A 27,973-nucleotide genomic window follows, 5' to 3' on the forward strand; every position below is an offset into this window, starting at 1 on the left:
GTCCGGCGATGCGATTGGATGTATTAGTAGCCACAGCAATGCGATAGAGAAATTCGGCCAGATGAGTTGCGAGTGTTCTGTAGGTCTTGTTGCCCCTCACACGTTCTCAGGGTATGACAAGAAGGCATCCACAAGGATGCCGGTGCCGTAAGCCAGCCGCGCATCGCATCACGTGACACCGCGCTGCCTTTTCCCCGGCGGCGCGTCATGGGAAGCGTTCCTTGCCCACGAACATTATACCAAGGAAGCGGCCTCTTGCCCTGCAACTATATAAATTCCTAGCCGGAAAATGTGAGCTGTGAGAAGACCAATGACCATATTACGATGAATGTCTGGTCTGGAGCTCTTGCGCTAGACAGCGAGTCCCAACTCCAAGGTAAGGGTTCTCAGGGTGTTGAGTGCTGATCTAAACTAACAACCCCAGGTCTACAGCTCATTGACCGGTCCTCCAGTTGGCAATCGGATCTATCCAGAGACTGCACGCTCGGGTTTCGATGCTTCGTGAACCCCGCGTTAATACCACTATATGCGAGAGTCGGTCCGAACTTGGAATTGCATACGACACACCTCCCAACGTTACAATGGCTGAAAGGAAAGCTGCTCGGTGGGGTCTGGCTAGACGAGGAGGATCTGGATAAATTCCAAACCATCCAGTGTCCTGTAGGGTTTCTAGTCAGTATCAGCAACTGTAAAACGTCGGCGTCGACCACGACGGATCTACTTGTTCACGGCGTCCTATCGAGCGCGACATCGTTCGGACGGCCTCCTACTCCGCCAACATCCTCCTCGCCAGGCTCCGGAGAGCTTGCTGGCCCAACGATCCGACAGGAGCTGCGGATCTACGCCACGCCGCTGTCCGCCTCTCTCATCTCCAAAGCGCAATGTCTCCCGTCTCCGGATCAGACAGGGGCGCTGGCTGGCGACGGGCGATCCGCGGAATTTCTACCGGACATCCGATCCCCAAGTCCCAAGCGCAAGCGAGTTGCAACACTCTTTGAAACGGTCGCGCAGCATCACCGGCGAGTACGACAGAAGGGTGGCGAGGCCGTGTCCCAATTGATGGCGCACTCGCTCTCTCAGTCCTCTCAACAACAAAAACAACGGCAGACCGGAACCCGGGGCGTTAAAGAAGAATCCGAGGAACCCAACTTGTTGGCCTTGGATCGCAACGCATCGCAGCGGTCACGATCTCTGTCGGTCGGGACGAATCTGCTCTCTGGCAAACCGTTGGAGTCGCGGGCGGAACCTCCGCGGCCCAGCAGTAACCGCAGCCACGCGCGTGAATTCGCCTTGCGGAGGAACACACCTATTCCGTTTGTCGAGTCCATCGTAAAGGGAAAGCGGGAGCCATCGCCGGCACTACTATCTTTTGAAGGGAAACAGGAGCCATTGTCGACTCCAAAGGATGTCGAGGGTATCATTATGGACAACAAGAATACCATCACACGTACGATTTTAACATGCATGCGGTTATATGGATACAACAGGACCACGTCCCGATCTGGAGGGTCAAGCAAACCCGCCACGGGGACCAACACCCCAGACGAGGATTCTCGTCTGACGATGGATGGCATTCCATTGTCCACGTCCGCCTCTGGTACGGACGAAGATGAGTTCAAGGCAATGTACCATGCTACCTACCGCGCCTCAACGTTTGCACTCCGAAAATACCTGAAGGAACCACCTGCCGACGGCGACCCATCGAAGGTATTGCCGCCGTTGCTGGACAAAGGCAAGGCGATGAACTATATTGATGAATTCCTGCGATTGTTCTGCGAGGAGAATTAAAAGTGCGGAGCACAACTGAATGAGACATGACTTGACGAAATTAGATAGATGACTAAGGAAAGTCCTGAGCTAGTGAATAATTATTGAATATACGCTGGTCTTCTGGGATAAAGGAAGTTGCCTGTAGAATTGAAATGACGCATTCCGAGCCGCGGCGGTATAGAATTTCCGGTTTCCGGGGGGCCGGCCGGCTGCTTCATCCATGAATGCTTGCTTGCTCCCCCGACTCCTACGAACGACCAACGCCATAGCACGTCTCCGATCTCCATCTCAACTTGCTCCCCTCACGCTTCTTCCAGAAATCTTCAAAGCACAATGGAGACGCCTAGCAACCGCCTGTTTCGCTGGTCCAAACCCGAGTGGCTCAACAACTCGACCGTTCGCAATGCGGGCGTCTATACTTCGGGTGCCATGGTAAGCTTATCAGCGCCCTCGAGTCATTCTCCAAGAGCAGCCTCCCGCTAACCGGACGATGTTTCCAGTTCGCTCTTGGTCTCTTCTTCCTCGTCGATGCCGCCGCCTTCTCTCACAGCTCCCTGAATGGCTCTTCCGTGCATGTGAAGTTCGTGGACTGGGTCCCAGGAATCTGCTCCGCCCTGGGCATGCTGGTGATCAATTCCATCGAGAAGTCGCGTCTGCAGGCCGACAGCTTCAGTTATAGTGGCAACGGGGTCGCCTGGAAGGCGCGCTTCGTGCTCTTCCTCGGTTTCGCGCTCTTGGCAGGAGGTCTCGCTGGCAGCGTGGTATGTTCCCACTTTACCCCCTCCTCCCTCCTTTCGCGTCAAGAGACTGCCCACGGTCTCCTGGGCGGAATAACAACTCTGGAGGTTGAGAGCTAACCCCTCGTTCTCCGCTCCGCAGACCGTCATGGTTCTCAAGTACCTCATCAAACAGTACCCGCTACAGACCCTCTACTTTGGCATTGCCAATGTTGTCGCCAACGGACTCATCATGCTGAGGTAAATACACCCCGTCCCCGTTCGCTCTTTCCTCTCAAGATCATCCGAAACTGACCCTGTTCGCTCTTGCCCCAGCTCCGTTGTTCTTTGGGTTTCCCAGAACATAGAAGACGACTTCACTTACAATCTTGCGTTGTGAGTGGGGGTGAATCTGCTTCCTCCGTTACGAAATTCCCTTATGACTGGCCCTTTGTATGGTCTTTTTGTCTTTATCAGGTTTGTTGTTGCTGGTAGTTTTGTTTGAATCTGGTAGGGCCTCTTGTTTGTCGGGCTACTCGAGTTTCGGATCTCAGCTATCGGTAAAATCTCTAGTCAATATCACACGAGCGTTTTGACTCATCCTAAGGGCAGATGTGTAGTAACTGTAGTCAATTTTGTGATGGACGGACTAGGCAAGACAGCAATCTACGTAGGAGCTCCGGGAGACACCGCGCAATGCAAATATTCAAGGATTTTTGTAAAATGCAAGCAACTTATATTCTTGTATCTTCATCTATTTCATGTGCTCCAAGTAAACGTGACCCAGCTGTATGTGGGCCATTGAAGCAAAACTCAGTCATATGCGTCGTCTAATCTTGAACGCGCCAACGTCAGGATGTCAAACGGGACAGCCTGCGCAGTGATTCCCCAGGGGGAGGCTGTCACTGCATATCGCAATCACAGCGTCCTCGCCGGTCATCTTAGGCCAACGCCTCTCCGATACCATCAGGGGGCCACATGTGATGTGGCCTGTGGCTGCAAAAAGCCAACATATCGGTATGTATCCTTCGATGAATTATTTCTCCCCCCCCGGACGGGATTATTTATTCTGGGCGGTCTGAGACACCGCGCCAAGGTATCAAAAACTCTCAACGAGCCCTCTGGTCAAGAAGATGATTCTTTTTTACGCGGACGCCTGAACCGGGTGAGCTCTCAGCTTGTCCATGATCGCATCCACGGCCTCCATATCCCCAGCGTCAACCTTTTCGCGAGGGTATCCCTCGGGGAAGTGCCTCACGGCCTCGTCCATGGCGGGTTGGTAATTGCGGACGGCGGAGGAGATGGCATAGACGGACTTCTTGCGGGTGGCGGGGTTAGGATCGGAGGTGGCATTCGAGATGAGGGTCGGCAGGGCGTTCAACAGAACAAGCTATAGAGAAAGAACGGTTAGATATGCACGATGACAAGAGATGTGGGAAGCCATACCTTATCCTGCGCCTTTTCGTTGTTCTGCACGGCCGTTCCGACGCACCATGCCGCCATGCGTCTCATATCGGCCTCCTCGTGCCGGAGCAATTCAACCAGCGGCGTCCACAAGCCCAGCGGCTCCATGTTGTTGGCATTGTCGATGTTCTCGAGCAGCTGCTCGAAATTGTCGAAGGCGATCATCTTGTTCTCCAGGTCGACCTCGTCCGAGCGCAGGGCTTCCATGGCGGCCTTCATCAAATCGGCATCGGAGGGACCGCCGAGTAGAGACGAGATCATCTCGGGAGTGATACCGCGAGAAGCGGCGTCGGCGACAGCGGTGCTGTTGTTGTTGGACGCATTGGAGGCATTAGGGTCGGAGGGGTTGGTGGAGTTCTGGATACTCCATTTCAGGAGACCGTTCATGTTGGCGTCCATGGTGATTAGGGGGGTTGTGCGGTGATTAATGCGTTTCAATAAAGTATGATGAAGCGAAACTGTATGGGATTGAGTTTAAAAAGCGTGAAAAGAACTGGTGGAGTGAGGGTCAAGAATGTCGTCGCGGTTCCCGACAAGAATATTAAATCGAGAGGGCAATTCTCAAAAGAGAAGGCGGAAGGGCGATTCTCGACGATTCATGCGGCTGCCAGCGCCTTCCACCACGTTCCACCTCACATACTACTAGGTATACTACCTTAGATATCTTGTAGTGGCGTCGTGCGACTTTGCATTGAGTCTGATAGCTTACGTTATTATTATGCTCGCAAGCAAGAACTCCTCTGTAAGAACAGGGTCAATAAAAAAAACCTCCCCTCCAGACCGACAATTCAGTGTGTACGAGTACGAGTGTTTCGATACAGCCGATTATGTAAGACCGCAATACCCCGCCATGCCGTCAACCCCGCCATGCTGTCACCTATGGCTGATTATTGGCAGATTGGCCTCGTAGGTGAGATCGACGAAGGGTCTCCGTTGCGAATTTTAAGATAGTGTGATTTGAGTAGGCCGCGCAGGAAGAAAATGCCGGTGTCAATTGGACTGCCCTACCGGGTCATTGGGTGCCCAAGAGGAAAGCGAGAGCCGTTGTTGTTGGCCTGGGATGGGACCTCATGGTGAAAAGGCGGTAAGCGTCACGCTTACCGTACGCAAGATTACCTACGCCGACATCCAGCCTGGTCTTCGGGGAACGAGCGGGAGCCTCTCTCTCATTCTCTCTCTCGTCTTACCTGAGCGACCTCCTTCTCTCAGATCAACTCAGTTCAGTCTAGGTCATGCATTCTCGGACATTCGCAATTCCTTGTCACCAGCCACAAACCGACATTACAGAAGGATGAAAGGAGTAGGGGGCCAGGGGAATCCGGGCGCCTGGATGATGGACCCTGTTTCTCTGGTTCGGTCCGGAGTTCAGCATTTCGCAGATAACCGTCCTGAGATCAGGATTTGCCCCACGAGGATGCGCAATTGCATTTGCCATCGTCATCCCAGACGCCTTGGACGAGATTCGAGAATCATTCTGCCTGAGAGGCAACCATGGCTGTGATCTCGCGCCTGGGAGGTTACTGTTGGAGGGAGGAATCACTACACTCACTGTTAGGCAGAGAGTCTTCATTAGTTATAAGACTCAGGATAGATGGCTTACTCCGTAGCTCTTAGGCATAGCATTAATGGACGCGTGGATAGAGGCATCTTTCACGGAGGGTTCTCTATACCAGAGGGTGGGTGGTTGCCTACTTGTGTATAAATATAGGATGGTGACTCTCCTCTCCTCTCTCCTCTGTAGGCCGACACCGACAGACAACTCCTTGATTCCAACCAAAAACCAATTGGCAAATACTAATAATTGCATTCTGAGAATCTACGTGGCGGTGACAGCAACCGGGCCCGCGGACCCGACCAGTGACCAAACCCAAAGAGGACGAACCAACTCCACCCGCCTTCTCCTTTTTCCCAGCGAGTCTCAAGAACCACGACGGAACTAAAGCAACTAGTCCTGGTCACGGCCCAGTCCAGCTCCCGCCCTCCACCCACTTAACTCTTACTGCCACTGCCCCTTCCACTGCCTCCTCCCTCCCTTTCTCCCCTTCTCTCTCGCTCCCTCTCTCTCTTCCCTCCCTTTCCCTTTCTTTTACCTCCAACCTCCATTCAATCCAACCACATCTCCCTTGTGATCCTCTTTCCTTCCTCCATCTTTCCCTCCTCCCATCTCCATTGAGACAACCTCTTCTCTCTTTTTTTTTTTTTTTTACTTTTCTTTCTCCGTAGTTCATTTTAATCCTATCACCGTCACCATGGAAGGTAAGGTTTCCTGCCACCTCAGCGCCTTGCATCTCGCTTGCTTCCCTTTCCCCTCCCCTCCCCTCCCCCTTCGTCCAGGTTACACCATCGCTAACGATCTTTTCTCGCTGTACAGAGGAAGTTGCCGCTCTCGTTATTGACAATGGGTATGTGTTGAGAAATCGTTGATGGTTTTACTCGTTTTTGATGATACTTGTCCTTGCTTGGGGGTGGTGTCCCGCCTCGGTCATCCGAGAAGGGAAAAACACACACAACTGCATCGGCCCCGGTCGCGATGATTCGATCGTCCGCTGTCCGCGTTGATGCCGTCTTTCCAGCTCCTCTGCGACCACAGAAAGCTAGGATGGCCCCCAAATGATCAGATTTCATCTTTTGGCACTATTTTTTTCAAAGAGATGCTGACGATTCCGGTGTAGTTCGGGTATGTGCAAAGCCGGTTTCGCCGGTGACGATGCTCCCCGAGCTGTCTTCCGTAAGTCAACCCTTCCATCACCCGTCAGCTTTTTTCCCCTGTGGAGTCCTTGGGATGGTAGCTTCTTGATCTCCGGAGAGCCTCATCTCCGGGGTGCAGCATCCCTCGGGCGCCCACAAATCAGGAGATCATTAAACTGACTCAATACCATAGCCTCCATTGTCGGTCGTCCCCGTCATCATGGGTAATTATTTCCCCCCTTTGCCACTAGGCTCCTACCCCCATCAACCGGACTATGTCTGCTAACGCCGGAGTAGTATCATGATTGGTATGGGTCAGAAGGACTCGTACGTCGGTGATGAGGCACAGTCGAAGCGTGGTATCCTCACTCTCAGATATCCCATCGAGCACGGTGTTGTGACGAACTGGGATGATATGGAGAAGATCTGGCACCACACTTTCTACAACGAGCTCCGTGTCGCTCCCGAGGAGCACCCCGTCCTCTTGACCGAGGCCCCCATCAACCCCAAGTCCAACCGTGAGAAGATGACCCAGATCGTCTTCGAGACCTTCAACGCCCCCGCCTTCTACGTCTCCATCCAGGCCGTCCTGTCCCTGTACGCCTCCGGTCGTACCACTGGTATCGTTCTGGACTCCGGTGACGGTGTCACTCACGTTGTCCCCATCTACGAGGGTTTCGCCCTCCCCCACGCCATCTCGCGTGTTGACATGGCTGGTCGTGACTTGACCGACTATCTCATGAAGATCTTGGCCGAGCGCGGTTACACCTTCTCCACCACCGCTGAGCGTGAAATTGTCCGTGACATCAAGGAGAAGCTTTGCTACGTCGCCCTCGACTTCGAGCAGGAGATCCAGACCGCTTCCCAGAGCTCCACCCTCGAGAAGTCCTACGAGCTTCCCGATGGACAGGTCATCACCATTGGCAACGAGCGTTTCCGTGCTCCTGAGGCTCTCTTCCAGCCTAGCGTTCTGGGTCTGGAAAGCGGTGGCATCCACGTCACCACCTTCAACTCCATCATGAAGTGTGATGTCGACGTCCGTAAGGATCTGTACGGCAACATCGTCATGGTATGTATATTTTCCCAGAGTTCCCGGCAGTTCTAGCTAACTCTATCACAGTCTGGTGGTACTACCATGTACCCCGGTATCTCCGACCGTATGCAGAAGGAAATCACCGCCCTGGCCCCCTCGTCCATGAAGGTCAAGATCATCGCTCCCCCTGAGCGTAAATACTCCGTCTGGATCGGTGGTTCCATCCTGGCTTCCCTGTCCACCTTCCAGCAGATGTGGATCTCCAAGCAGGAGTACGACGAGAGCGGCCCCTCGATCGTTCACCGCAAGTGCTTCTAAGGTACGACTTGACTGTTTCCGTGTGACAGACCCGGACTAACCGACTTGTGATATAGCTCGTGCGCGTGATTCGGTTCGTTTGTCGTATTTTCCTGATGTATTAAAAGACTGAATGGAGGCAATGGTGACTCGCGGGCCTTCTCTGACTCGCACTAGGAGGAAAGATCGCCTGAAAAAGGAACTTTTATTTTAGCTGTGGAATAGAGACGGTTTATTCTTGAAAACGCTGGTCACTCGGCACAATTCTGCCCCGACAGCCCGTGCTGTCATGGGGAACCTGAAGAGTGGAACGGATGCGGTGTATTCAGGCGAAAGTTGTACATGGGATTTGTGGACAGCGCGGTGAAAGCTCTCTTTCATATAGTTCTACGCTCATGTTTGAATTCCTTGTTTTCCCGTGTTGGACCTTTTTTTTTTTCTTTGAGATTCCCCCTCTTCGGACTGGGGTTTAAGTTTTATCCTCCTAAACCAAAAAATTGCCGCCGACTTTTGTCTGTCTCATCCTGATCAAAGTCTACTCCGGGTCTCCTATGTGTACTCTGGAGCTGGTTGGTAGTAAGTACAGAGAGCTCCGTGTGCAAGCCGTAGAACGACCATGATGTCATGGGACTCGGGAGTCCAGGCCATTTCGAGACCGACGTAGCTACAAATGGATCGTGCCTTCCCTTTGTGGAATGTGATGTCTCCCCTTCCTTCCCTTTTGGGACGGGGACAAATTCCGGTGCAGTGATCAGGTGACAGTAATCTATTCAACGTAGTGCATTTATCATTGCTTTTCTTCTTGGCTTTTCTAGCGTTCTTCTAGTTTCATCCATCGTCGCACATGTTGCAAGGAGCAAGTAATCCCAGCAAAATCACATAAACAGGTTCGAGTAGATATATAAAGGTATGTCATGAATTCTGGGAAGTGTGTTGAAAAGTTCAAAAAATTTGGATAATAAAAAAAAAAAACGAAGGAAAAGAAAGGAGTCTTTTTAAGCGTCCCATGTCTCCATTCCGGTCAGGATGCATCCTTCTTCACCCTCCTTTTTGGCCTTGAGTTCACCGATCTCGTACACCGTCTCGCCCTCCTTTTGCAGGAGTTCCTGGACAGCGGCCGCGGATCCCTTCTCGACGGCGATGATCATGCCCACACCGCAGTTGAAGGCACGAGCCATCTCAGTGGCCGTGACGTTGCCGTTCTTCTTCAGCCAGGAGAAGACGGGGGGAAGTTGCCACGAAGCGACGTTGATGTGCGCGGCCAGGGTGGACGGAAGCATACGGGGCACGTTGTCGGCCAGACCGCCTCCCGTGATGTGAGCGAGACCCTTGATGGCGGATGAAGAGGAGGAGGATGAGGAAGAGGGGATCGAGAGCGCTTTCAGCAGGGGCTTGACATAGATGCGGGTGGGGGTGAGGAGCGCGCGTCCAAGGGACAGGGGCTCGGTGGAGGTGGACAGGGGCATCGAGAAGGGAGCAGGGTCACTGTAGCCGAGTCCGGACCGTTCGACGATCTTCCGAACCAGCGAGTATCCGTTGGAATGAGGGCCGGAGGAGGCCAGAGCAAGGAGGACGTCACCGTCCTTCATGGCGGCGGTCTCGGGCAGAATGGCACGAGCGTTGTCGCCGGAGGTGTTGATTGCGCCGACGGCCGCGCCGACGGCATCGTAGGTGTCGTCGATGAAAAGGCCGGGCATCTCAGCGGTCTCGCCGCCGATGAGGGCACAACCGGCCTGGGCGCAGCCGTTGGCGACGCCGGTGACGAAGGCGGAAGCCGTGTTGACGTCCAGCTTGCCGCAGGAGTAGCAGTCAAGGAAGAAGAGAGGCTCAGCACCCTGGACCACCAGGTCGTTCACGTTCATGGCGACGAGATCAATACCTACGGTGTCGTGGACGCCCACCGTATGAGCAATCTTGAGCTTGGTGCCGACGCCGTCGATGGCTCCGATCAGCGTGGGAGAGTGCGGGTGGTAGGTGGGACCGGCGGCGGCTAGAGAGAAGAGACCTCCGAAGCCACCGATTACTGCGTCGGTTCCGGGGCGCTTGGTCTGCGCAACGGAGCTCTTGATCTTGTTAACCAGATCGTTGCCGGCGTCGATGGACACACCGGCAGAGGCGTAGGTCAGCGATTGCTGCTGGGATGCAACGGCATCTCGCTGTCTGAAGGCGCGGTGCGCAATGTCCTTGCGGTAGAACATGTCCGCGAAGTGAATCGTGGAGACGCCGACATAGCTCTTGTGCACGGCTTCTTCGAGCGACGATGCAGTAGCGGTGGCCGCAATAACTCGGCCACCTGACGTTTGCAGCTCGTTGCCAACGAGAGTGGTTCCCGCGTGGAAGATTAGGGTGTCTTCGGGCAGGGGGTCCAGGGTGATCGCCTTTCCTTTGGCATACGATCCGGGATAGCCTCCTGCCACGGCAATCACGGTAGTCGAGAAGTTGGGCTTCACATTGACGGAGACACCATCCAGCCAATGCTCCGTACAAGCCACCATGATCTCGGCCAAGTCGGTATCGTCGCTCAGCAAAGGCAGGAGCGTTTGGGTTTCCGGGTCTCCACCACGGACATTGTATTCAAGGACCTTGGGACCGTTCTTGGTCATCATCAGACCGGTGAAAAGAATACCCACGAAGGGGAAACCTTGAGAGAGGGAAGTCAGGTCCGCTGTTCTTGGGGGGTTAGGCAGAACAGTACTTACCGTCTCTTCGCATGCCGTCAACGGAGGGCTGCACAATCGTGCGGTCAATATCCGCCAGAACATCCTTGGACGAGATCGGCGTGGGAGCGTAACAGCCCATACCACCGGTGTTGGGACCTTGGTCGCCGTCGAAAATACGTTTGTGGTCCTGTGCTGCCGGGAGAGACCGGATGGTGTAACCATCGCTGAAGGTGAGAACACTCAGCTCGTCGCCCTCGAGGTACTCTTCGATGACAACTTCGTTGCCAGCCTCGCCGAACTGATGGTCAAGCATCATCTCACGGAGAGCCTGGTGGGCCTCCTCCTTCGTCGTGGGGATGATGACGCCCTTACCACCGGCCAACCCGTCGGCCTTGATGACAACATTGTGGGAAACGGAATCGAGGTACTGGCGGGCAGGTTCGTATTCGTAGAAGTTCTCGTAGACAGCCGTGGGGATGTTATGGCGTTTCATGAAGTCCTTGGAAAAGGTCTTGGAACCCTCCATACGGGCTGCCGCCTTGGACGGGCCGAAGCATCTGATACCAACTAATGAAATGGGTTAGGAAAAGACGAGTTTCGAGACGGGGGAGTGAGGGATGGTCCAGAGGATGAACGATGCCCACTTACCTGCTTGGAAATATCCTTGAATGCCGTCGACGAGAGGAGCCTCGGGACCGGGGACGACCAGGTTCACGCCGTTCTTCTGAGCGAAAGCGACTAGGCCGGGGTAGTCATCACCCTTGACGTTGGCATTGGCGATCTTGCTGGAGGCACCCAGCCCCGTGCCGCCATTACCCGGAGCGACGTAGACGGTCTCGACCCGGGGGGATTGACTCAACTTCCAGGCGAAAGCATGTTCACGGCCGCCATTGCCGACAATGAGCACGCGCAATTGATCTTGAGACATCTTGTTGGACGTCGTGTTCTCGAGAAAACCTGCGGGCGATCCATTAGAATGAGAAGAACGAAGGCCGGGCGAGACAAGAAGGGGAGGAGAATGAGACTATTCGGCTGCCCCTCATGATTCACCGACCTCGACGTCACAATGGGATGGGACATTGCAAGAACGACACGAGGAAAAAATAACAGAAAAAAACAAGACGGAAAAAAGACTCACCTCACACGAGAGATCACTGGAGATCCGACTGCACAAAATATTGTGGGATGGAAAGGACTTTGGGGGAAAAGATGGAGAGCTTTGGAACCCCTCCAAAGAGGAGGGAGAATCACGGGCCTTTTTTTTTTAAAATTTTTTTTTTTTCCCTTCTGGCGGGGCGTTCTTTTTCTTTCCCCCTCCGACCCCGGATTTGGATCACATTGGAGTTGAATTAGGTCTAGTCAAGACTCCTCCCTGGATAGGTAGCTTGGGTCTTCATACACTTGTAGGTTCCGCTCAGAGGACGATCTATCTAGAGGAGCTGATTCTACTAACCTGATCCTTTGATATGCGAGTGTCATCCAGACATCCAGGCACCCACGGGGTATTGATGGTATTGAATACGGGTGTCCCGATATCGTGGGCGGTGAGTATTCTTCACTCGGTAGGCGGTGAGAATCCAGCGACAAAAAAAAAACGGAGCGGCGCGAGAAAAAAGAAGCCGAAAAGAAGCAACACTTCAACTTCAACTTCCAACGTTTCGCATCCGCCGGCGTCACTCCCTCGAGTCAATTGATCTGCTCTCGTCCCTTTACGCGCCTCAAAACCGTCCGGACACTTCTGGCCTGAATGTTCCGGGTCTCTCAGCGGTCTGTCTCAGACCGTGTCCGTGAACATGTCTGCGTCTCCTGTTTTGCGCAAGGCCTTCGCAGTCGCAACCATGCCCTCCGCCCCTTCCACAGTACCGCTGTATCGCGGGCCGCGGGCTTCACGGACAAGAATATCTTAAATTCTGACAAGGTGAGCGAGTCTTTCCGGGTTTTTCTTGCAGTATCCCAATGACAAAGCGCCGCTGCCTGTTGTGCACCGTGAACTGTCCTGACATCGAATCCATATTTAGGAATCCAAGAACAAACGTGGCATCCACCACAAAGATCAAAACGCTACACATCGTAAAACTAGGCAGGGGGTACCTCGCCGAAAGTCGACACCTATCGAAATTCGAAAGGTAGTCGATAAAAAGAGCGACTTTATGGTAAGCCCAAAGAACCCAGAATCAACCCTTCCTCTGGATACTAATCGACCGCAGACTACGCACTCCTTGGCGCTCAACAAAGCTAGTGCCCGGGAATCAGAGAAGGAAACTCCTCACTCGGTATTTACGAAATATCTAGGTCCCAAGGAGGGTGGCACAATCAATTCCAAAGATCTCACTCTTCAGCGTACGTTTTCCCTAGATTTCCTCCCCTCTCCTGTCGACATCTTCGTTAATTTCTCCTTAGCCTTGGATGTTGAGACGTCGCCGGTGCCACGGTTGTCCTATGGTCTGGAAAGAGTCCTGTTCAAGTAGGTCGAGTCCCATCTTCTGTTCCTTCCTATCTTTTTTTCCATCTTTTTTTTTTTTTTTTTTTTTTTTCTCACTGACTTATGCGATTGAATCAGCCCCGGCGTCTACACTCTTCGTGACCCCCGGTCTCGCGTCTATAACTTTGATCCTTATCTGGGTTCGATCATGCCCGTCACCGAATTCGATTTCACTGCCTTAAAGGACTACATCACATCCTCCAAGGACCATACCTTGCGAAACATAGCCCTAAAGAAACAAAAGAAATACGTAGGTTCTTCGTCAAGCATGACGTCTGCGCTCTCACACTTCCATTATTTACTCTCGGCCTGGAGGCCAATCGACATTGGCACTATGTCCCAGTCCTTCCCGGAAAAGTTGCGGAACTTTACACGACTGCTGCGCGCCCCTTCGGCCATGTTCCTGAGATATCAGGATGGTGTGTACGCCGTCGATGCGGATAAGGAGTTCGACTCGGCCAACATCCTGATGAATTTGGGAAAATCAATGGAGAAGCTCCTCACGCTACCCAAGGAAGACTTTGAACGCTACCGACGATCCAGTGCGAACAAGATCTCTGCAGAGGAGGAGCAAGCTATACCGGAGTCGTACCATTATTCTACCCTAGGTGACTTCGTCATGCGGTCCCAGCTGGACGCTTACGACCCAAGGCTCCCAGGAACCGGAATGTTTGATCTCAAAACTCGCGCCGTCGTGTCCATTCGAATGGATGCACAGAACTTCGAAGACGGCGTTGGATACGAGATCCGAGACAGACACGGCGGATTCGAATCGTACGAGCGGGAATTTTACGACATGATCCGCGCAGCCTTCCTCAAATACTCCCTCCAAGTTCGTATCGGTCGCATGGACGGTATCTTCGTGGCGTTTCACAACATCCAGCGTATCTTTGGATTCCAGTATGTGAGCTTGAATGAGATGGATTCCACCCTACATGGCCAAAAGCACGCGTGCTTGGGTGACCAAGAATTCCGACTGAGTGTCGCCTTGTGGAATAAGGTCCTCGACAAGGTCACGGCCAAGTATCCCAAGCAATCTGTCCGCCTCCACTTCGAGACCCGCGACTCCAAAGTAAGCGAATCATTCATGTATATCTTCGCCGAGCCCGTGACCGATGAAGAAATCCACGCCATTCAGACGAAGAACCAGGAGGAGATCGATGCCTATCAGCGACGTATCTTGAACCTTGCCCCCCACGAGGACGACGCGGAGCAGCTATCGGACGCCATCAGGAGTGAAGAGCAAGAGCAAGATCAAGAAAGCGAACTGGCGAACGAATCATCGGAGCCCACGGACGATGAGTTGACCGCCGCCGACCAGGACCAGGACCAGGACCAGGAGTTCGCCGAGGCGTTCGCTGAGGCCCAGGAGTCCGCTGAGGACCCCGAGAACCGGAAGGAGCTGCTCGGGTTGCAACTCATCATCCGCAACAAGGTCAATGGCCAATTCGTGACCCGACCCGAACGCCTGAAACCGAAGGATGAATGGACCGTCGAGTACGGCCTCAACGACATGGAGGACAATACTGCCCGCCTCAACTACAAAGCGTGTCAGATCCGACGCGCCAAGGCTATCGACAACAAGTCAGACTCTAGAGATCCCTTCAACAAGACCTATCTTGCACAACTGCGAAAATATACCTTGAAGGGCCGAGCGTTCCGGAATCATGAAAATGTGAAAGACAAGGACGAGGGCATTGTTGTCCTTGACGACACCAAATAAAGAATCGGGATGAAAGCGTGACTACTCTTTTCTGCTCATTTGGGTGTGTGAGCTCTGTGTGTATGTTTCCTATGCATGGCATGGCATGGCATACATGAATACATAATTCCTATAGATAGAGACCTTTGGGATCTATTCTTCTCTTGTACTATATTACAATTATTGTTTTGTTTTTGCCTTGGCAACCAGGGACCCAGATACCTATCGGAGCAGCTGTTCGGTTTAGCTAGTATGGTGAGATATGTTTTGTGCAAAATGGGAAAGAGGATAGTTAACTCAATGGCAGGAGTACACGATGCAAAACAGATTTTGAACGGAATAGTATATAGGTATTTATAGAAAGCGTTGATTCCCCTATTCCATCCATAACTACTCTCTCTTTCCTGGTTTCTCGTCAGTTAATTTAATACAATATACGGAGTACACCCACCATAAGGGTATAATAATCTGACAGACAAGTCATATATTTCTATACCATTAACAATTAAGACATTGAAATGAGATATGTAAGACAGCCTTTCCCAGAAAATCAATCACGCAATGTTTCACAAGTCACACAAAAACCAGCCAGCCAGAGAGAGGCACATACATAACTGTTAAACCCGACAAATCTTTTTACAGATGTTCACAAAAGACAAAAATTCAGAGGGCGAGAGGGAAGGGGTTGGTCAGTCAATGAATCGATTCCTTTTAAAAATTCCTCCCCAAAATAAACACCCATCCATTCAGTCAGTCACAGAAAAAAAAAAAAAAAAAAAAAAAAAAGGGAAAAAAAAAGCAAACGCCGCCGGTTCGAGATGAAAGAAAAAGGTCCTTGCGCCAAACCAAATCACACAAAATCCTAAACACCAGATAAATCTCCTGCTCCTGGAATGATCGAATAATTGCTGGATTGAAATTGCCTTTCCCGAGGCAAAAAGGGTCAGATGGGAACCGGAAAGATGAAGGGGGGAAATAAATACAAAGCAAATGAGGTATTTGACAGGCTTCGACCCAAAAGAGAAATGAAAACGCCATTTGGTTGAGATGAGGAAGAAGGTTTACACCCAATGAGAACAAAAAGAGAAAAAGGAGAGGTAGTTAGTTGGTTGGTATTTGAGAAGAAGAGAGAAAAAAAGGTAGGGAATGTCAACACTCAAAATGAGAATGCTTTTGCTTGTTGCTGGAACAAAAGGTGGATATCATGGACTTTCCGCGATGGAAATGACACGGTCTAAAATGAGAGAAAAGACGTCGGTTCGACTAGCGAAGTGGAGTTTCGATGATAGTAGTCGTTATACAAATTCATGAATCGTTGGTTAGGGGTCAACCCCCAAGGTTTGAAATGGAGCCAGGTGACGACTCATTGGTTCAAGGTCAAGCGGAGAGATAGAGAGGGCTAGCGAAAGTTGCCTAGATCGAGATGAGGTGGCACCCATTCCAGCTTCGGGGGCCGGTCGTTCGAGACACACACAGCACCGGAGTTCATCTTCTCCATCCTGCGGCGCTCCTTCGACGCGCCTCCGGACAAAAAGCCCCGTAGAGCCGACGACGCTGTTCCGTAGGCACTCCGGGCACTTGTGGCAGTGCCGGCACTAGTAGAAGCGGTGCTGGAGCTGCGAGCGCTGCGGACGCTGCTGGATTTATTGACGACGGACGGGATAGCGGGGACCGGCACGGCTAGGCGCGAGGAGCCAGGGGCCGAACCTGCATACTCCGGGTGCAGGATCTGCGGCCCGGGGGCAAATTCGGGGAAGGAGAAAGGTGCCGTCTGCGGTCGCTTCTGGAGTTCATTTTCCAGACTGCTGTCCGCATCAAGACACTGGAAGATCTCCAAGTGGTTGGTGGGAGGCGTCTCGGTAGGACTCAGGTCCGGTGACGGTTGCGAGCTGGTGTCGAGGGGCGAGGGTTTCCTCGTCGAAGAGACCTCGTTGGTAGACACGGCGACCTCGAGCTTGAGGCTGTCCAGCATCGTCCCAAGACTCGTGGCGGTGGCAGGGCGTCCATCGCTGGAAGCATCGTCCACGCTAGGAGGTGCCAGGGTGCCATCGTCGATGCCATGGGCCAGGTTGTAGTTTCGGAACAGATACCGGCGAAGACGACCCACCTCAAGGTCCCACTTCTTGCCCAGCGATTCCAGAATGACCTCGATGTCATGAGTCAACAACGGCGAAGTCTCGGCGGACGAAGCAAGGTTTGACGGCACCGAGACCCCGGATCGAAGCTGACCAGGTTTGCTTGACTTATACCCACTTTTCACATTCATTGCAGCGTGCAACGAGCGGCGAAGGGAACTCGTGGTGGACCCTTGCTGAGCACTCAGGTCTCGCTTCACGCTTTCTATCTCACGGCGCACCTTGTCGAGGGACCTGGTGCGGTCGCGGTCCATGTATGAGAGGCTCAAGAGCGACTTGTTGCGCTGGAGGCCGTTGATAAGCACCGTGAACGACTGGAGGTTGATGTCATTGTTTTCACAATGAACCTCCCGGAGGCAGGTGTTTTCCTCCAGCACGGATGCCAGGGTGTTCGCACCCTGCAACCCCAGCTTCTGGTGCTCGATTTTGAGAACCTTCAGCGACTTGTTCTTTTTCAGACCAGTCAGTGCCAGGTTGAGACCAATGCCAAATCGAGCGACGTCCAGGTGTGCGCTCTCCCCGCTGATATCTAGGTCCTCCAGCGTGTCGTTCTCTTCGAACATCAGCTGCAGCGACTTGCAGGTCTCGGGGCCGGCATCATACGGAAGAGACGCCTTCGAGATGTCGAGATACTTCAAGGTACGGTTCTTCCGCAACGCTTCCGCGAGTTCCTGAAATTGCTCTTCCTTTTTGAAATCGATCATCTGCATCGACAAATGCGACGGGGTGTTGTTTCGGGCAATGGCGCTGAAAAGATAGGAGCAGCCCTGGTCGAGTCGGTTCTCGTTCACGTGGAGGTGGATATTGCGCGATTTCTCCAAGGCCGCGATCGAGTGGAGGAAGATGGCGACGTCTTGACCGCTCAGCCCACACTGGCCAAGCTTCAGAACGCGAAGGTTTCGAGACCGCTCGCTGGCCAGGTAGGTGGCAATCGAGTCGACGGTCTCCCTGTTCACTGCAGTCCGACTCAACGAGAGCTCTTCGAGCCGCCAGTTGAACAAGGTCTCCGCGGTGATCAAGGGCTCTGAGCCCGACATCCTGGATATTCGGGATAAGTCAAGTTTCCGGATCTGGCCGAAATAGCCCAGGTACTGCTGAAGAAGATCCGGATTCAATCGCCCCTGGACGCCGGAAATGTTAACCGCCTCCAGCGTCGAAGCCTGACTGATGGTGGTGGAAAGGAGCAAGTCCATATCGTGAACGGACAGACCGCAATTGCCAACTTCCAAGGCCCGGAGATGACTCCCTCGCTGGGAGGCCGCATCGACCAGGTAGTCCAGGTCGGAATCCCCAAGTTTGATGCCGTTGAGAACGATCCAGTCCACACTCGTCAATTCCCTGCGACAGATGGGGAAGATAGCCTCGGGGATTCCGCAACCGGGGTCATGGCTTTCGCTGTCGGATTTAGGGGTGCGGCTCAGCGTATAGGAAAAGTCGAGGCGCCGAAGCCATTTGCTTTTGAGAGTCAGGGCCCGAATCTCCTGCGATAGGACAGACAAGTTTTCCTGGCCGGGGATGTGAATTGGGGCGCCGGCGCGACTGAGAAGCATATCCGTGTCGAATCCGTGCAGATCGTGAACGCCTTGAAGCGCGTCCAAGCAAACACCGCTGAACGAGATGGTCCGGAACGATTCGTTGTATCGGAGGGCGCGCATCACTGCGACGAGTTCGAGCGCGGAGTATTTCTGGCGGCGCGATGTTGCCGGGGGCAGGAGTCGGAAACAGGGGGCATCCTCGCATTGCACGTCGATCGTGTATCGGATGTTGGAGGTGTCGATATCGTAGCTGGCCGAGTAGGCGACGAGAGTCCGATCGAAACAACCGTAATCCTCTGCCAAGTCCACCGGGGGGAAGTTGCAATCATTGTCGAAGTCGCGGGGGACGATGAATTCGTAGGGTTGTCTGATCCATAGAGGTCGCAGAAATTCCGTTTGCTGCCTTATCCAGAAGGCAACCTCGAGGGAATGCACAGATGCCAGGAAGACCGAAAACGACTTGCGCAGAGGGACTCTGTGACGAACGGTTAGCCATCTGGGCAGGGAGAGGGGAGCAAGATCAGAAAAACAAATACCGAAATGTCAGATGCAGGCTGTCGTCTCCCCATTCCATGGACAAGGAGGTGAGGTTCATCAGACCAAACGATGTTGCGGTGTCGAGATCGGTTAACGACACCACCGAATTGCGATTGCCGACCTTGTGTAGCGGGATGAGGTGAAGCTTGTGGGAGCCCAGCGCGAGATAGCAGCCGGTAGGGGAGAGCTTGGTAAGGTCTTCCGACGACGCCCGCGTCGGGGACTTGCTCGAGGCCATCTGAATGACGCGAAACATGCGAAACGTTTCGGGGTCATAGTCTCGTTCGTAATCCAGCATTCTGACGACACACTCCACCGACCTTCGGTCGAAGCGTAAAGGGTCGGCCTGTCGGATCAGCTCCGCCGCAGAACGGATGCCCACCATCCACAAGTTCAGCTCCTGGAAGTCGGGCGTCTGCATCTGGATAAAGGTGGTCTTGTAGGTGCGTTCGTCCAGGTAGGCGACCTCCACCGTCGACGAGGGCCGGCCATCGTCCAACATGTAAACGGCAATGATGCTGTTGAGCGGGATGCCGGCGGAGGCGTCTGTCGGGGCGGAAAGCGGATCCTGCAGCGAACTAATCGACGCGATGGATTGGCGATTCCCCGCCCCGCGGGCAAAGGATGGCGGGATCGAAGGGTACATATCGGCGGCTTTGGCCTGATTCTTGAATCGAACGAGATGGGTGTCGGTCAGGACCAAGTACTGGCTTTTCTTTCTCCACATGCCGCCTGTCGTCTGGATCTCCCCGTGATGTAGAATGATGGATCCGATGCCCTGGCGCTGGTCGGCATCGTCGTCGTCGACGGACGACCCCTTAGAGCGCCCTATCGAACGGTCGTCATCGTCGAGGGAATGTAGCGACCGCAGGGACCCGAAGACCGAGGCCCGTTTCTTCTGCATCGATTTGCGTCGAGGTCGAGCTTCCGGGGGAGGCATGGCATTGAAGGCCACGCAGGTGGCTTCCGAGTCGGCAGTTCCGGGACGGCGAGAGCCAGGATTCCTGGGCGGGCTAGCATTGCGGCCAAAGAAGCCGGAATTGCGCCGGGGCTTCTTCTTTAAAACATTGGCATCATCCGACGGCGATCGATCGTGGGCCGGGGGACCTGATAGAGACGAGTTCACGGACGGACTGAACACGCTCAGGCTTTTTCTCCGCTCTTTCTTCCCCAGATCGGCCATGACGGGGAGGGGAGGAGGGCGGAGAATTGGGGGAGAGGAGGGAGGGAAGGAGAGAGAGAGAAGAGAGCGCGCGCGTTAGGGAGGGAGGGAGGGGGAGAGACAGAGACAGAGACAGAGACAAAGAAAGAAAAAGGAGAGAATAATTTACGAAGAAAAAGACTATCAACAGAGAGAGGATACGGGGAAAGAGGGAAGACAAGGGAGAGTGGGTATCAATCACATCGACGACCTCGGAGTCGCTTCTCACTAAAGGGGAGAGAAAAGAAAAGAGCGGCTGCCGTTAGCTATTATCACCATACGATAAGAGTGGAATGACATGCTGCGAGACAAGTCAAGGAGATCGGGAACCATAAGTGCTGACTAGCGAGCTAGCCAGGTGGAGCCAGGATGAAAGTAAACAAATAAGAGGCGACAGGGGAGAGGGGGGGCAAGAAGGAAAGTGGAACATACAGCAATCCGTTACGATGCCATGAGAAGCAACTGAGCTGGCGGAGAGTGAGTGAGAGAGAGAGCGACGAGGGTGAGAGGGAGAGGGAGAGGGAGAGAGGGAATTGCTCGCGCAATACGGACAGTGCGTAGAGGCAACGAGAGCGAGAGACAAAAAAGAAAAAAAGAAAAAAAGCGTATATTAAAGAAAGTGGAGATGGGGAGAAAAAAAAAAAAGTGCTCAGGAGGGACCGTAGGGGGGGCAAAGAAATCTCGCTTTAGGAGGCAACGCAACCTAAGTAAGACAAGAGTCAAATCAAAAACGAAATTAAAAGCTCCAGCTCATCCCGACAAACACCTACCACCAACTACTACTCCGTACAGCGTACACCTACCTCCACCTGTCCACCCCTCGAACGTGGAGGAGGAATTCGACAATGCAATTGTGGGATCGCAGGCGCTCACGAAGCGCCCGGAAGAGGAGAGGATGAGGCCGAACGCAGTCCGACCGGGTCGAACAGGGGACGGGCCAAGCAGCAACCAAGGGACCGAAACGGAAGGCCGCGAGTTCCTGGCGAGAATCCGGAGAAATGAGATCAGACAGTTGCAGATCGGGGGGTTTTCATTCGACCAGGAGTCACAAGCAACCAAGGGACGGAGCAGGAGAGGTGGGGAGGGAGGGAGATGATGTCAGGCCGGACTTGGGTGGTTGTTGGCTGCAAACGACATGGAAATGGGGGATTGATCGATTGATAGACTGATAGGACTGATGGACAAATGGTCAATGATCAATGGATGATCAATGGTTGCCGATGACGATGATAATGCTGATGATGATGAAGAAAAAAAGAGGAATTGACATGGGATCTACAGAGAGGGAAGAAGAGAGAGAGAGAGAGAGGACGACCAAGACGGAGCGGCAAGTGGAACTTCTGCCGCCCGCGGGACCTTGGGACTTTTGGAAACTTTGACAACCCTCCAATATTATTCCATCCTGATTCAATACTCGATACTCGCGGATCATGCTCGTTGCCTCCTGTTTCATCGTCTTCGGTCTTCACCCAAATGATCGCCTCCGCTTGAAACGTCCAATCTCGCCCTGAGGACGAAGACACGAAGTACACTAGATTCCTCAATCCCGATTCCAGACGCCCGCTCGCGCTCCACTCGATCCCCGCCCAGAGCACCGCCTTCGTCCAGGGGGAAATGGAGCTGGAACTGGAACTCAGCCATGGCCATGGCCGTCTCCGGACCATGCCAGACTTCCCAGAAATCCTGGAACCAATCACGTCTCCAGTCGGATTTGCCTCATTCTGGAAGGTTCTCGGCGAATGCCAACAGACGGAGCACTCAGTAATTATGCCATTGCTCATGTTTCTGAGGGCCGGTGGCAACAAATAAAAAAAGACCCATTCCTTCCCGAACGAACCTCCTCTCCTCCGGTGCAAAACTAGTGCGGACTAGACTCTTTTCGAGAAGAGCAATTCCTCCTGATCGGGGATCCTCATCAAATTTCAGGATCTACGGAACGGGGGGAACTAAACTGGACTCGCTCTACCATCTCCACAAGTCGCTCGTTCGGGACAAGGCACGCCCAGTCGTCGTCGCCGTCGCCGTCGAGACTGGAATCTAGACAAGTAGCTCCCCCGAGACCGGGTCACGGCAATAATGAGATTATTTGATCCTGGACCTGGACCTGGACCTGGGTCTGAACCCTGACGGACCCTCGTAGCATCGGGTCGCCGGTGGAGCGGGAGCTACGGGGGGCCTCCTATACCCGTGGCCCCGGCGGTGGAATTTCTGGGCCAGATCGAGCCGTGAAACAAACTAAGCCTCGTCGTGGGTGGGAATTGGGACAGAATACCAACGGGGGAAGAGGAATAAAAATAAACACAGGAGTTTCATCGTCAAATGGCCTTTCTCTGCGATTTCAAAGTGGGATTCAACGGGCAAAAAAAAAAAAAAAAAAAAAAAAAAAAGAAATCGAACTCTACTCATACATACCAGAACCGGCTGGTGGTGAATTTATATTTCTATTCCTTATAGAGCGATGCTCGCTCCGCCTGCACTCGTTCCGCTCGCTTGACCTTGCGGATGAGATTGATGTACTCGCTGACTCGTCTCTCGGCCCAGATACATCCCCCGAGGGTCATGGCTGCGATCTGCAGGAAGACCTTGAACTGCGGAGTCAACCCGCGGTAGACCCGCGAGGCCGGGGACAGCCAGTCCGAGAAGCCCTCGAGCGGGCGGTGAAAGAGCCGATTCTGGAGAAACTCCTTGGAGAAGGGCGACGGTCTGGGGTGCGGATGATGCGATTGAGTTTGCGATGGCGCTGGTGGCGTCGCAGAGGGAGAGAACTTGAAGGGATGGGGGAGGATCATAATCATATGGGCGAGGATCGAAACGGAGCCAAACTGAGGTCACAATTGCTTCGTCAGGTGCGGCACATCGAATAGGAAAGATCGTAGGCATGACGGATGAAGTATGACGTGGAAGGGGGGAAAGGGGGAGAGGAAACGACAGGAGATGACAAGACAATGGAAGTCCAAGTCCCGTCAACCATGTATGTCCTGGACGATGATCGTAAGGGACGACGTACCCGAAAAGCGCCCGTCAGAAAGCCGCGCACCGCCTCGGTAGTGATCTCCTCAGGGGGCTCGATGTCCCCTTTTTGGCTGGACGGGGGTGGCATAGTTGTGGCACAAGTATCGAGGATGGACTATCGACTAGTATCGAGTATCGAGACAGCCGAAGAGGAAGAAAACATCCAACGAAGCGAAATGACGCAAGTTTGGCCGAGCCGGATCAACTCCACTCCGAAGTCCGGTCGAAGAGGAAAAAAGAAGTCGAATCACATCTCGTTCATTACTGGTCCTACTCACTAATTGCTAGTCACCATTTGCTACGGCACATTCGCATCGGATACATTGCATCTGCTCATCATCTATCAATTGACTCTCAGAATTGAAGTTTCAAACCCCTCCCCCCTTATTATCTCGTTATCACCCTCACAATGCCCCTCGCCCAGCGAACTGCGACGATCTCGCGCGTCACCAATGAGACCAAGATCCAAGTCTCTCTCTCCCTAGACGGAGGCGTGCTCCCTCCCTACGATGCGAACGAACATTTCCCCACGCCCGAAGACCCCAAGGAAGCCGAGGCCGCGAAGCACGGAATCGTGCCTCCCAAGGATGCGGGGCATGCCACCCAGTTCACCGCCACGCAGCAGATCACCGTGAGCACGGGAATCGGGTTCCTGGACCACATGCTACATGCGCTGGCGAAGCACTCGGGGATGAGTCTGGCCGTCCGGGCCAAGGGTGATCTGTACAGTACGTAGTAGTACCTAGTATCAAGCATACATCAGTTTCGGATTGGCTGACATTTTGTTTCCCACAGTTGATGACCACCACACCACCGAAGACACCTTCCTTGCCGTCGGCGAGGCCTTTACGAAGGCGCTCGGCGCCCGCCAATCGCTCGCCCGCTTCGGTCGCGGCGACGCGCCGCTCGACGAGGCGCTGTCGTGGGCGGTGATCGACCTGTCCAGCCGCCCGTGGGCCGTCATCAACATTGGCTTCCGGCGCGAGAAGATCGGAGACCTCAGCACGGAGATGATCACCCACGGACTGCAGAGTTTCGCGCAGGCTGCCGGCGTCACGCTGCACGTGGGCTGCACGTACGGCGACAACGACCACCACCGCGCCGAGAGTGCCTTCAAGGCTCTGGCGGTGGCCATCCGCATGGCTTGTGCTCGACGAGTGGCCGGCGAAGTTGGAGCGGGCGATGTGGTCAGCACCAAGGGGGTGTTGTAAACTAAATCAGAATAAATTAACGGATCTGTTAACGGCAAAGCAAGGGAGGGGATAAAGACTCGCTTGCTGACTCGGTCTTGACTAACAGTTAGGCAGCAAGCAATACGAAACCGGGGCCAAAAATTGAAGGATGACCCTTCTTCTTCCCTCACCGGCCCCGTCTATGATGTTGTCTTGTTATATCCAAGAAAGAAAGAATAAGAAACGAAGTTACGATGATGCAGAGTGATATCTTTGAACCCCAGAAAGAATAAAAAATGGATAGACTCAAATTCGAAAGAAAAATATACATTCCACTTACTCCCTTCCCTTACTATTCCCTTTTCGCTCAAAGGCAAGCCGCTACTCAATCAATCAACTAATCAATGAATTAACCAAGAAGAAGAAAAGAAGAGAGAAAAAATTACATATCAAAAAACAGTCAAGCAAAGAAGAAAAATCCCTATCCAACAACCTCCCCAATACAATCTATCTCTCTACCTAAGCAGTCTGGACGCCCAGCGCCTCGGCCGCGCGCTGCCAATACGCCTGGCGATCTCCGCTGGCATCAGTGCCCACGCAGCCGCTGACAAAGGCGGCCCAGCCGGCCGCCGATCCGGTCTGCAGCTGAGTGCGCACGTCCGGGGTGCACTGGGTGGTGAGGAACCAGGCGCCGGAACCGAAGTCGATCGTCTCGTCGCCCACTAGAAGGTTAAGGAGGCCGACCGGGTCGGCGGCCAGGGCCACGGCCTGGTCAGCGATGCTGGTGAGCGAGGCCGCGTATTGGGCGTTGAACGCAGGCGATTGCATGTTGCGAGCTGTGTAATATACGTTAGCGATTGTTTTATGTATAGAGGGGAGGGGAGGGATGTAAGTAAAGAAAGGAAGGGGAGTACATACTGCCTTGTCCGGGGTTCCCCTGGTTGTGGTTGTACTTGAAATCACCACTCTCGAAGGCCATCAGGCCGATGACGGCGGCCTGTTCAGCAGGCGAAGTAACCTCGTAGGTCTCGAAGGATTTGGCGATGTTCAGCGCCGCCTGCTCTGAGGTTGCGCACTCCTCGGGGATCGGGGCACCGTCGCAGGTGTTGGAGGTGGGGGCAATGGCCTCGATCTGCTGGGCCGTGAGCTGGACATCGCGAGCCTCGAAAGTAGAAGCCGATGCGGTGCCAGCCAGCAAGGGCACGGAGAGCGCCAGAAGGGCGTTGGTGATTTGGCTAGATCTCATTTTGGAGAGGAGGGGATGCGAAATGAGAGATAAAGAGCAAAAGAAAGAGGGTTTTTGTATGTGTGCGTAGAGTGGAGGGATTGACTAGTAGTTCCAGCTACTGCAACTTGTGTCACTTGGGTGTTTTGCTCTTTGTTTCTGATGAATCACAAGGACTGGAAGAAGGGGAAAGGGAGGTCCTTATATCTGTTTTCTCTACGGTCTCCAGGAACCGGGGAATCCCTTTTATATGCATTCCTCTTCCACATACTTGGGGGCGGAAGAAGGAATGTAACGCCGTCTCAGTGGGCAGTCGAGTGGAAAGCCGCAGTGAATCAAGTAACGAGCAGGTCTAAAAGCGAGCCATACTCCGTCAGTCTTCAGACCCCAAGGGCCAAAGGACGGACTTGCCTGTCAGCCCAACAGTGCTTGTTTCGCCCTTTCAGACGATCATTGGCCCCGGCGGAGCCGACTTGCAGGCAACTTAAACCAAGCGTGAGCGCAGTCATTGGGCCAAATGTCGCCATGTCTCTAGTCGATGGAACCCTGCCATACTGCAATCAGCTTAGACGCTGGCTCATCTCGAACGAAGAGCTTAGCGGAGCTTTCCAGCACACAAATCACACTGGCCCAACCTGTTGGCCATTCCCCCCCTTAATCTAGGAGGGTCTCTTTCTTAAACCACTGAAGAATCTCTGCAGGACAAGCCTCGATCCTGCAGCGATGAAGGGCCCCATTTCTAAACACACCGAACGCCCCCCAACTATAAAGGAGCCAGGTCTAGGAGTGATTGGGCTCGGTTCGCTCCGCCAACCTGCTCTCATCTCTTGCGTAGCATCCTGTCTCTCTTTAGCCTTGAATCCCCGAGCCATATGAGTGTGTTGTTACATGATTCTACCCTGGTCATTTCGTTGGCACAATAATATATAATATTTTCATTGCGCGAGTCCAGCTGGCTCCCGGCGTCTGGGACTGGAACGGCCGCAAGGTATCCATCCATCTACCCAATCTGATCGCAAGTCTATGTATGTATGAAAAGAAGGAAAGGTGAATAAGAAAGGAGGCAAAGGGACAGAGAAGACAAGAACAGGTGGAGGTTAATAGTAGTAGGTTCAAATGACAAGGGAGAAAGGAACAGTCAGGCCAAAAAAAGTTAAAAGGGTTGTAAATGGAAAAGTGAAAAGGGACAAGATTGGAAAAGTGTCACCCGGCATGGCAGGCTCACCCCCATACAGATCAAAGGTATTCTGTCAACATGCTCAAAGCAACCAGTTGCTCCCAAGAAGCGCTGCGGTCAAAATCGGGTTCCCAAAAAAACTCCTTACATGCACACCAGATTGAAACAGAATCTCGACAGTCCCACGTGGGATGTCGGAGGAAAACAAGCAGACAAAAAGATTGGTGTAAAGTCGTTCAAGAAGGCATGTCGACGCCAAAGGAAAAGTTTCAAAGCAAACGGGAAAAAAGAAGAAATACACACAAGTACAACGAGCACGGCGATAAGACTCCGCTTAGTCACGTCGGCTGTAAAGTTCGTAAGATGTTTCGACGGGGCCCGCTTCTTCGTCTTCTTTGAAGCTGACCCGACGGAGCAATGTGGGCATGGCCCGTCGGGACCGGCGCGAAGGGGACGAGAGGCCGGGAACCGTCAGGAAGGCCGGCACTTTCGAGTATCGGTAGCGATACTTGGAGCTCAAGAGCAGCATTCGCCCGTAGCTCCACCAAAGGCAGAAACCCACGGCGCCGGCAAGAAAGAAGCCGCAGAAGGTGAGGAAAACCCAGTGCTGTCCCATCCAGAAGATTAATCGAGCATCCTTCCCATGCCAGCTGTTGCCAACGTGGTGGGTGAAGAAGCTCCACGAGTACTTGTTGTATTCTTCCTGCATGAGAATTCGAACCCGGGAAGCTTCGCTCGGCATTTCCTGCATGTATTCCTTCCAGATCACCGAAAGGAACAGAGGGCCAGTCGAGTACATGACTGTGATATAGGGCAGCAACCAGCTGCGGTCGTAGGACTGCAGCAATTCGATCACGCGTAGGAAGAAGGGGTGTTGCGGGACAGATCCCATGGCATCATTTGAAATGCCCGTCGGCACGGTGCGACGCACCCAGGCGGGATATGCGAGCAGAGGGTCAAGACGACGGTTACAGCCCTAATGATTTGAAGTTAGCGACAATTGCGCGCGGAGAGCTAAAGCGGGACCAGGGGGGGGGGGGGGGGGGGGGGGGAGGGGGGGGGGGGGGGGGGGGGGGGGGGGGGGGGGGGGGGGGGGGGGGGGGGGGGGGGGGGGGGGGGGGGGGGGGGGGGGGGGGGGGGGGGGGGGGAGGGTTGATATTATGTTTT

At 53.6% G+C, this 27,973-nt stretch overlaps 10 protein-coding genes across 10 annotated transcripts; 5 read left to right on the forward strand and 5 right to left on the reverse strand.

The window, feature by feature from the left end:
• Nucleotides 1-324: 324 nt before the first annotated feature.
• On the forward strand, nt 325-1,788 carry KD926_007602 (uncharacterized protein; the record flags this gene model as incomplete). The annotated part of the gene is made up of 2 exons (XM_053100471.1): nt 325-376; nt 425-1,788. The coding sequence occupies 2 exons, from the start codon at nt 325-327 to the stop codon at nt 1,786-1,788; spliced, it is 1,416 nt and encodes a 471-aa protein (XP_052955909.1).
• Nucleotides 1,789-2,103: 315 nt separating this feature from the next.
• KD926_007603 (UPF0220 family protein) lies at nt 2,104-2,886 on the forward strand (the record flags this gene model as incomplete). Its single annotated transcript, XM_053100472.1, has 4 exons — nt 2,104-2,202; nt 2,271-2,531; nt 2,650-2,747; nt 2,823-2,886. 4 exons carry the CDS (start codon nt 2,104-2,106, stop codon nt 2,884-2,886), a joined length of 522 nt encoding a protein of 173 aa, XP_052955910.1.
• A 744-nt stretch (nt 2,887-3,630) lies between these two features.
• fes1 (Hsp70 nucleotide exchange factor FES1) lies at nt 3,631-4,349 on the reverse strand (the record flags this gene model as incomplete). The annotated part of the gene is made up of 2 exons (XM_053100473.1): nt 3,631-3,876; nt 3,933-4,349. 2 exons carry the CDS (start codon nt 4,347-4,349, stop codon nt 3,631-3,633), a joined length of 663 nt encoding a protein of 220 aa, XP_052955911.1.
• Nucleotides 4,350-6,199: 1,850 nt separating this feature from the next.
• On the forward strand, nt 6,200-7,989 carry act1 (actin; the record flags this gene model as incomplete). The annotated part of the gene is made up of 6 exons (XM_053100474.1): nt 6,200-6,206; nt 6,322-6,352; nt 6,623-6,678; nt 6,832-6,862; nt 6,936-7,707; nt 7,759-7,989. The coding sequence occupies 6 exons, from the start codon at nt 6,200-6,202 to the stop codon at nt 7,987-7,989; spliced, it is 1,128 nt and encodes a 375-aa protein (XP_052955912.1).
• Nucleotides 7,990-8,963: 974 nt separating this feature from the next.
• Nucleotides 8,964-11,556, reverse strand: ade1 (bifunctional aminoimidazole ribotide synthase/glycinamide ribotide synthase; the record flags this gene model as incomplete). Its single annotated transcript, XM_053100475.1, has 3 exons — nt 8,964-10,609; nt 10,668-11,195; nt 11,277-11,556. 3 exons carry the CDS (start codon nt 11,554-11,556, stop codon nt 8,964-8,966), a joined length of 2,454 nt encoding a protein of 817 aa, XP_052955913.1.
• An 819-nt stretch (nt 11,557-12,375) lies between these two features.
• KD926_007607 (Pet127 family protein) lies at nt 12,376-14,833 on the forward strand (the record flags this gene model as incomplete). Its single annotated transcript, XM_053100476.1, has 4 exons — nt 12,376-12,546; nt 12,647-12,781; nt 12,836-13,092; nt 13,189-14,833. 4 exons carry the CDS (start codon nt 12,376-12,378, stop codon nt 14,831-14,833), a joined length of 2,208 nt encoding a protein of 735 aa, XP_052955914.1.
• Nucleotides 14,834-16,211: 1,378 nt separating this feature from the next.
• KD926_007608 (uncharacterized protein) lies at nt 16,212-20,202 on the reverse strand (the record flags this gene model as incomplete). Its single annotated transcript, XM_053100477.1, has 2 exons — nt 16,212-18,957; nt 19,019-20,202. The coding sequence occupies 2 exons, from the start codon at nt 20,200-20,202 to the stop codon at nt 16,212-16,214; spliced, it is 3,930 nt and encodes a 1,309-aa protein (XP_052955915.1).
• A 2,459-nt stretch (nt 20,203-22,661) lies between these two features.
• On the reverse strand, nt 22,662-23,320 carry KD926_007609 (uncharacterized protein; the record flags this gene model as incomplete). Its single annotated transcript, XM_053100478.1, has 2 exons — nt 22,662-23,042; nt 23,228-23,320. 2 exons carry the CDS (start codon nt 23,318-23,320, stop codon nt 22,662-22,664), a joined length of 474 nt encoding a protein of 157 aa, XP_052955916.1.
• Nucleotides 23,321-23,641: 321 nt separating this feature from the next.
• On the forward strand, nt 23,642-24,443 carry his3 (imidazoleglycerol-phosphate dehydratase HIS3; the record flags this gene model as incomplete). Its single annotated transcript, XM_053100479.1, has 2 exons — nt 23,642-23,960; nt 24,028-24,443. The coding sequence occupies 2 exons, from the start codon at nt 23,642-23,644 to the stop codon at nt 24,441-24,443; spliced, it is 735 nt and encodes a 244-aa protein (XP_052955917.1).
• Nucleotides 24,444-24,923: 480 nt separating this feature from the next.
• On the reverse strand, nt 24,924-25,650 carry KD926_007611 (uncharacterized protein; the record flags this gene model as incomplete). The annotated part of the gene is made up of 2 exons (XM_053100481.1): nt 24,924-25,240; nt 25,323-25,650. The coding sequence occupies 2 exons, from the start codon at nt 25,648-25,650 to the stop codon at nt 24,924-24,926; spliced, it is 645 nt and encodes a 214-aa protein (XP_052955918.1).
• Nucleotides 25,651-27,973: the final 2,323 nt, after the last annotated feature.

Source organism: Aspergillus affinis, assembly GCF_023601865.1.
Source record: "Aspergillus affinis strain CMG 70 chromosome Unknown NODE_45_length_233477_cov_87_579804, whole genome shotgun sequence".
NCBI classification, from domain to species: domain Eukaryota; kingdom Fungi; phylum Ascomycota; class Eurotiomycetes; order Eurotiales; family Aspergillaceae; genus Aspergillus; species Aspergillus affinis.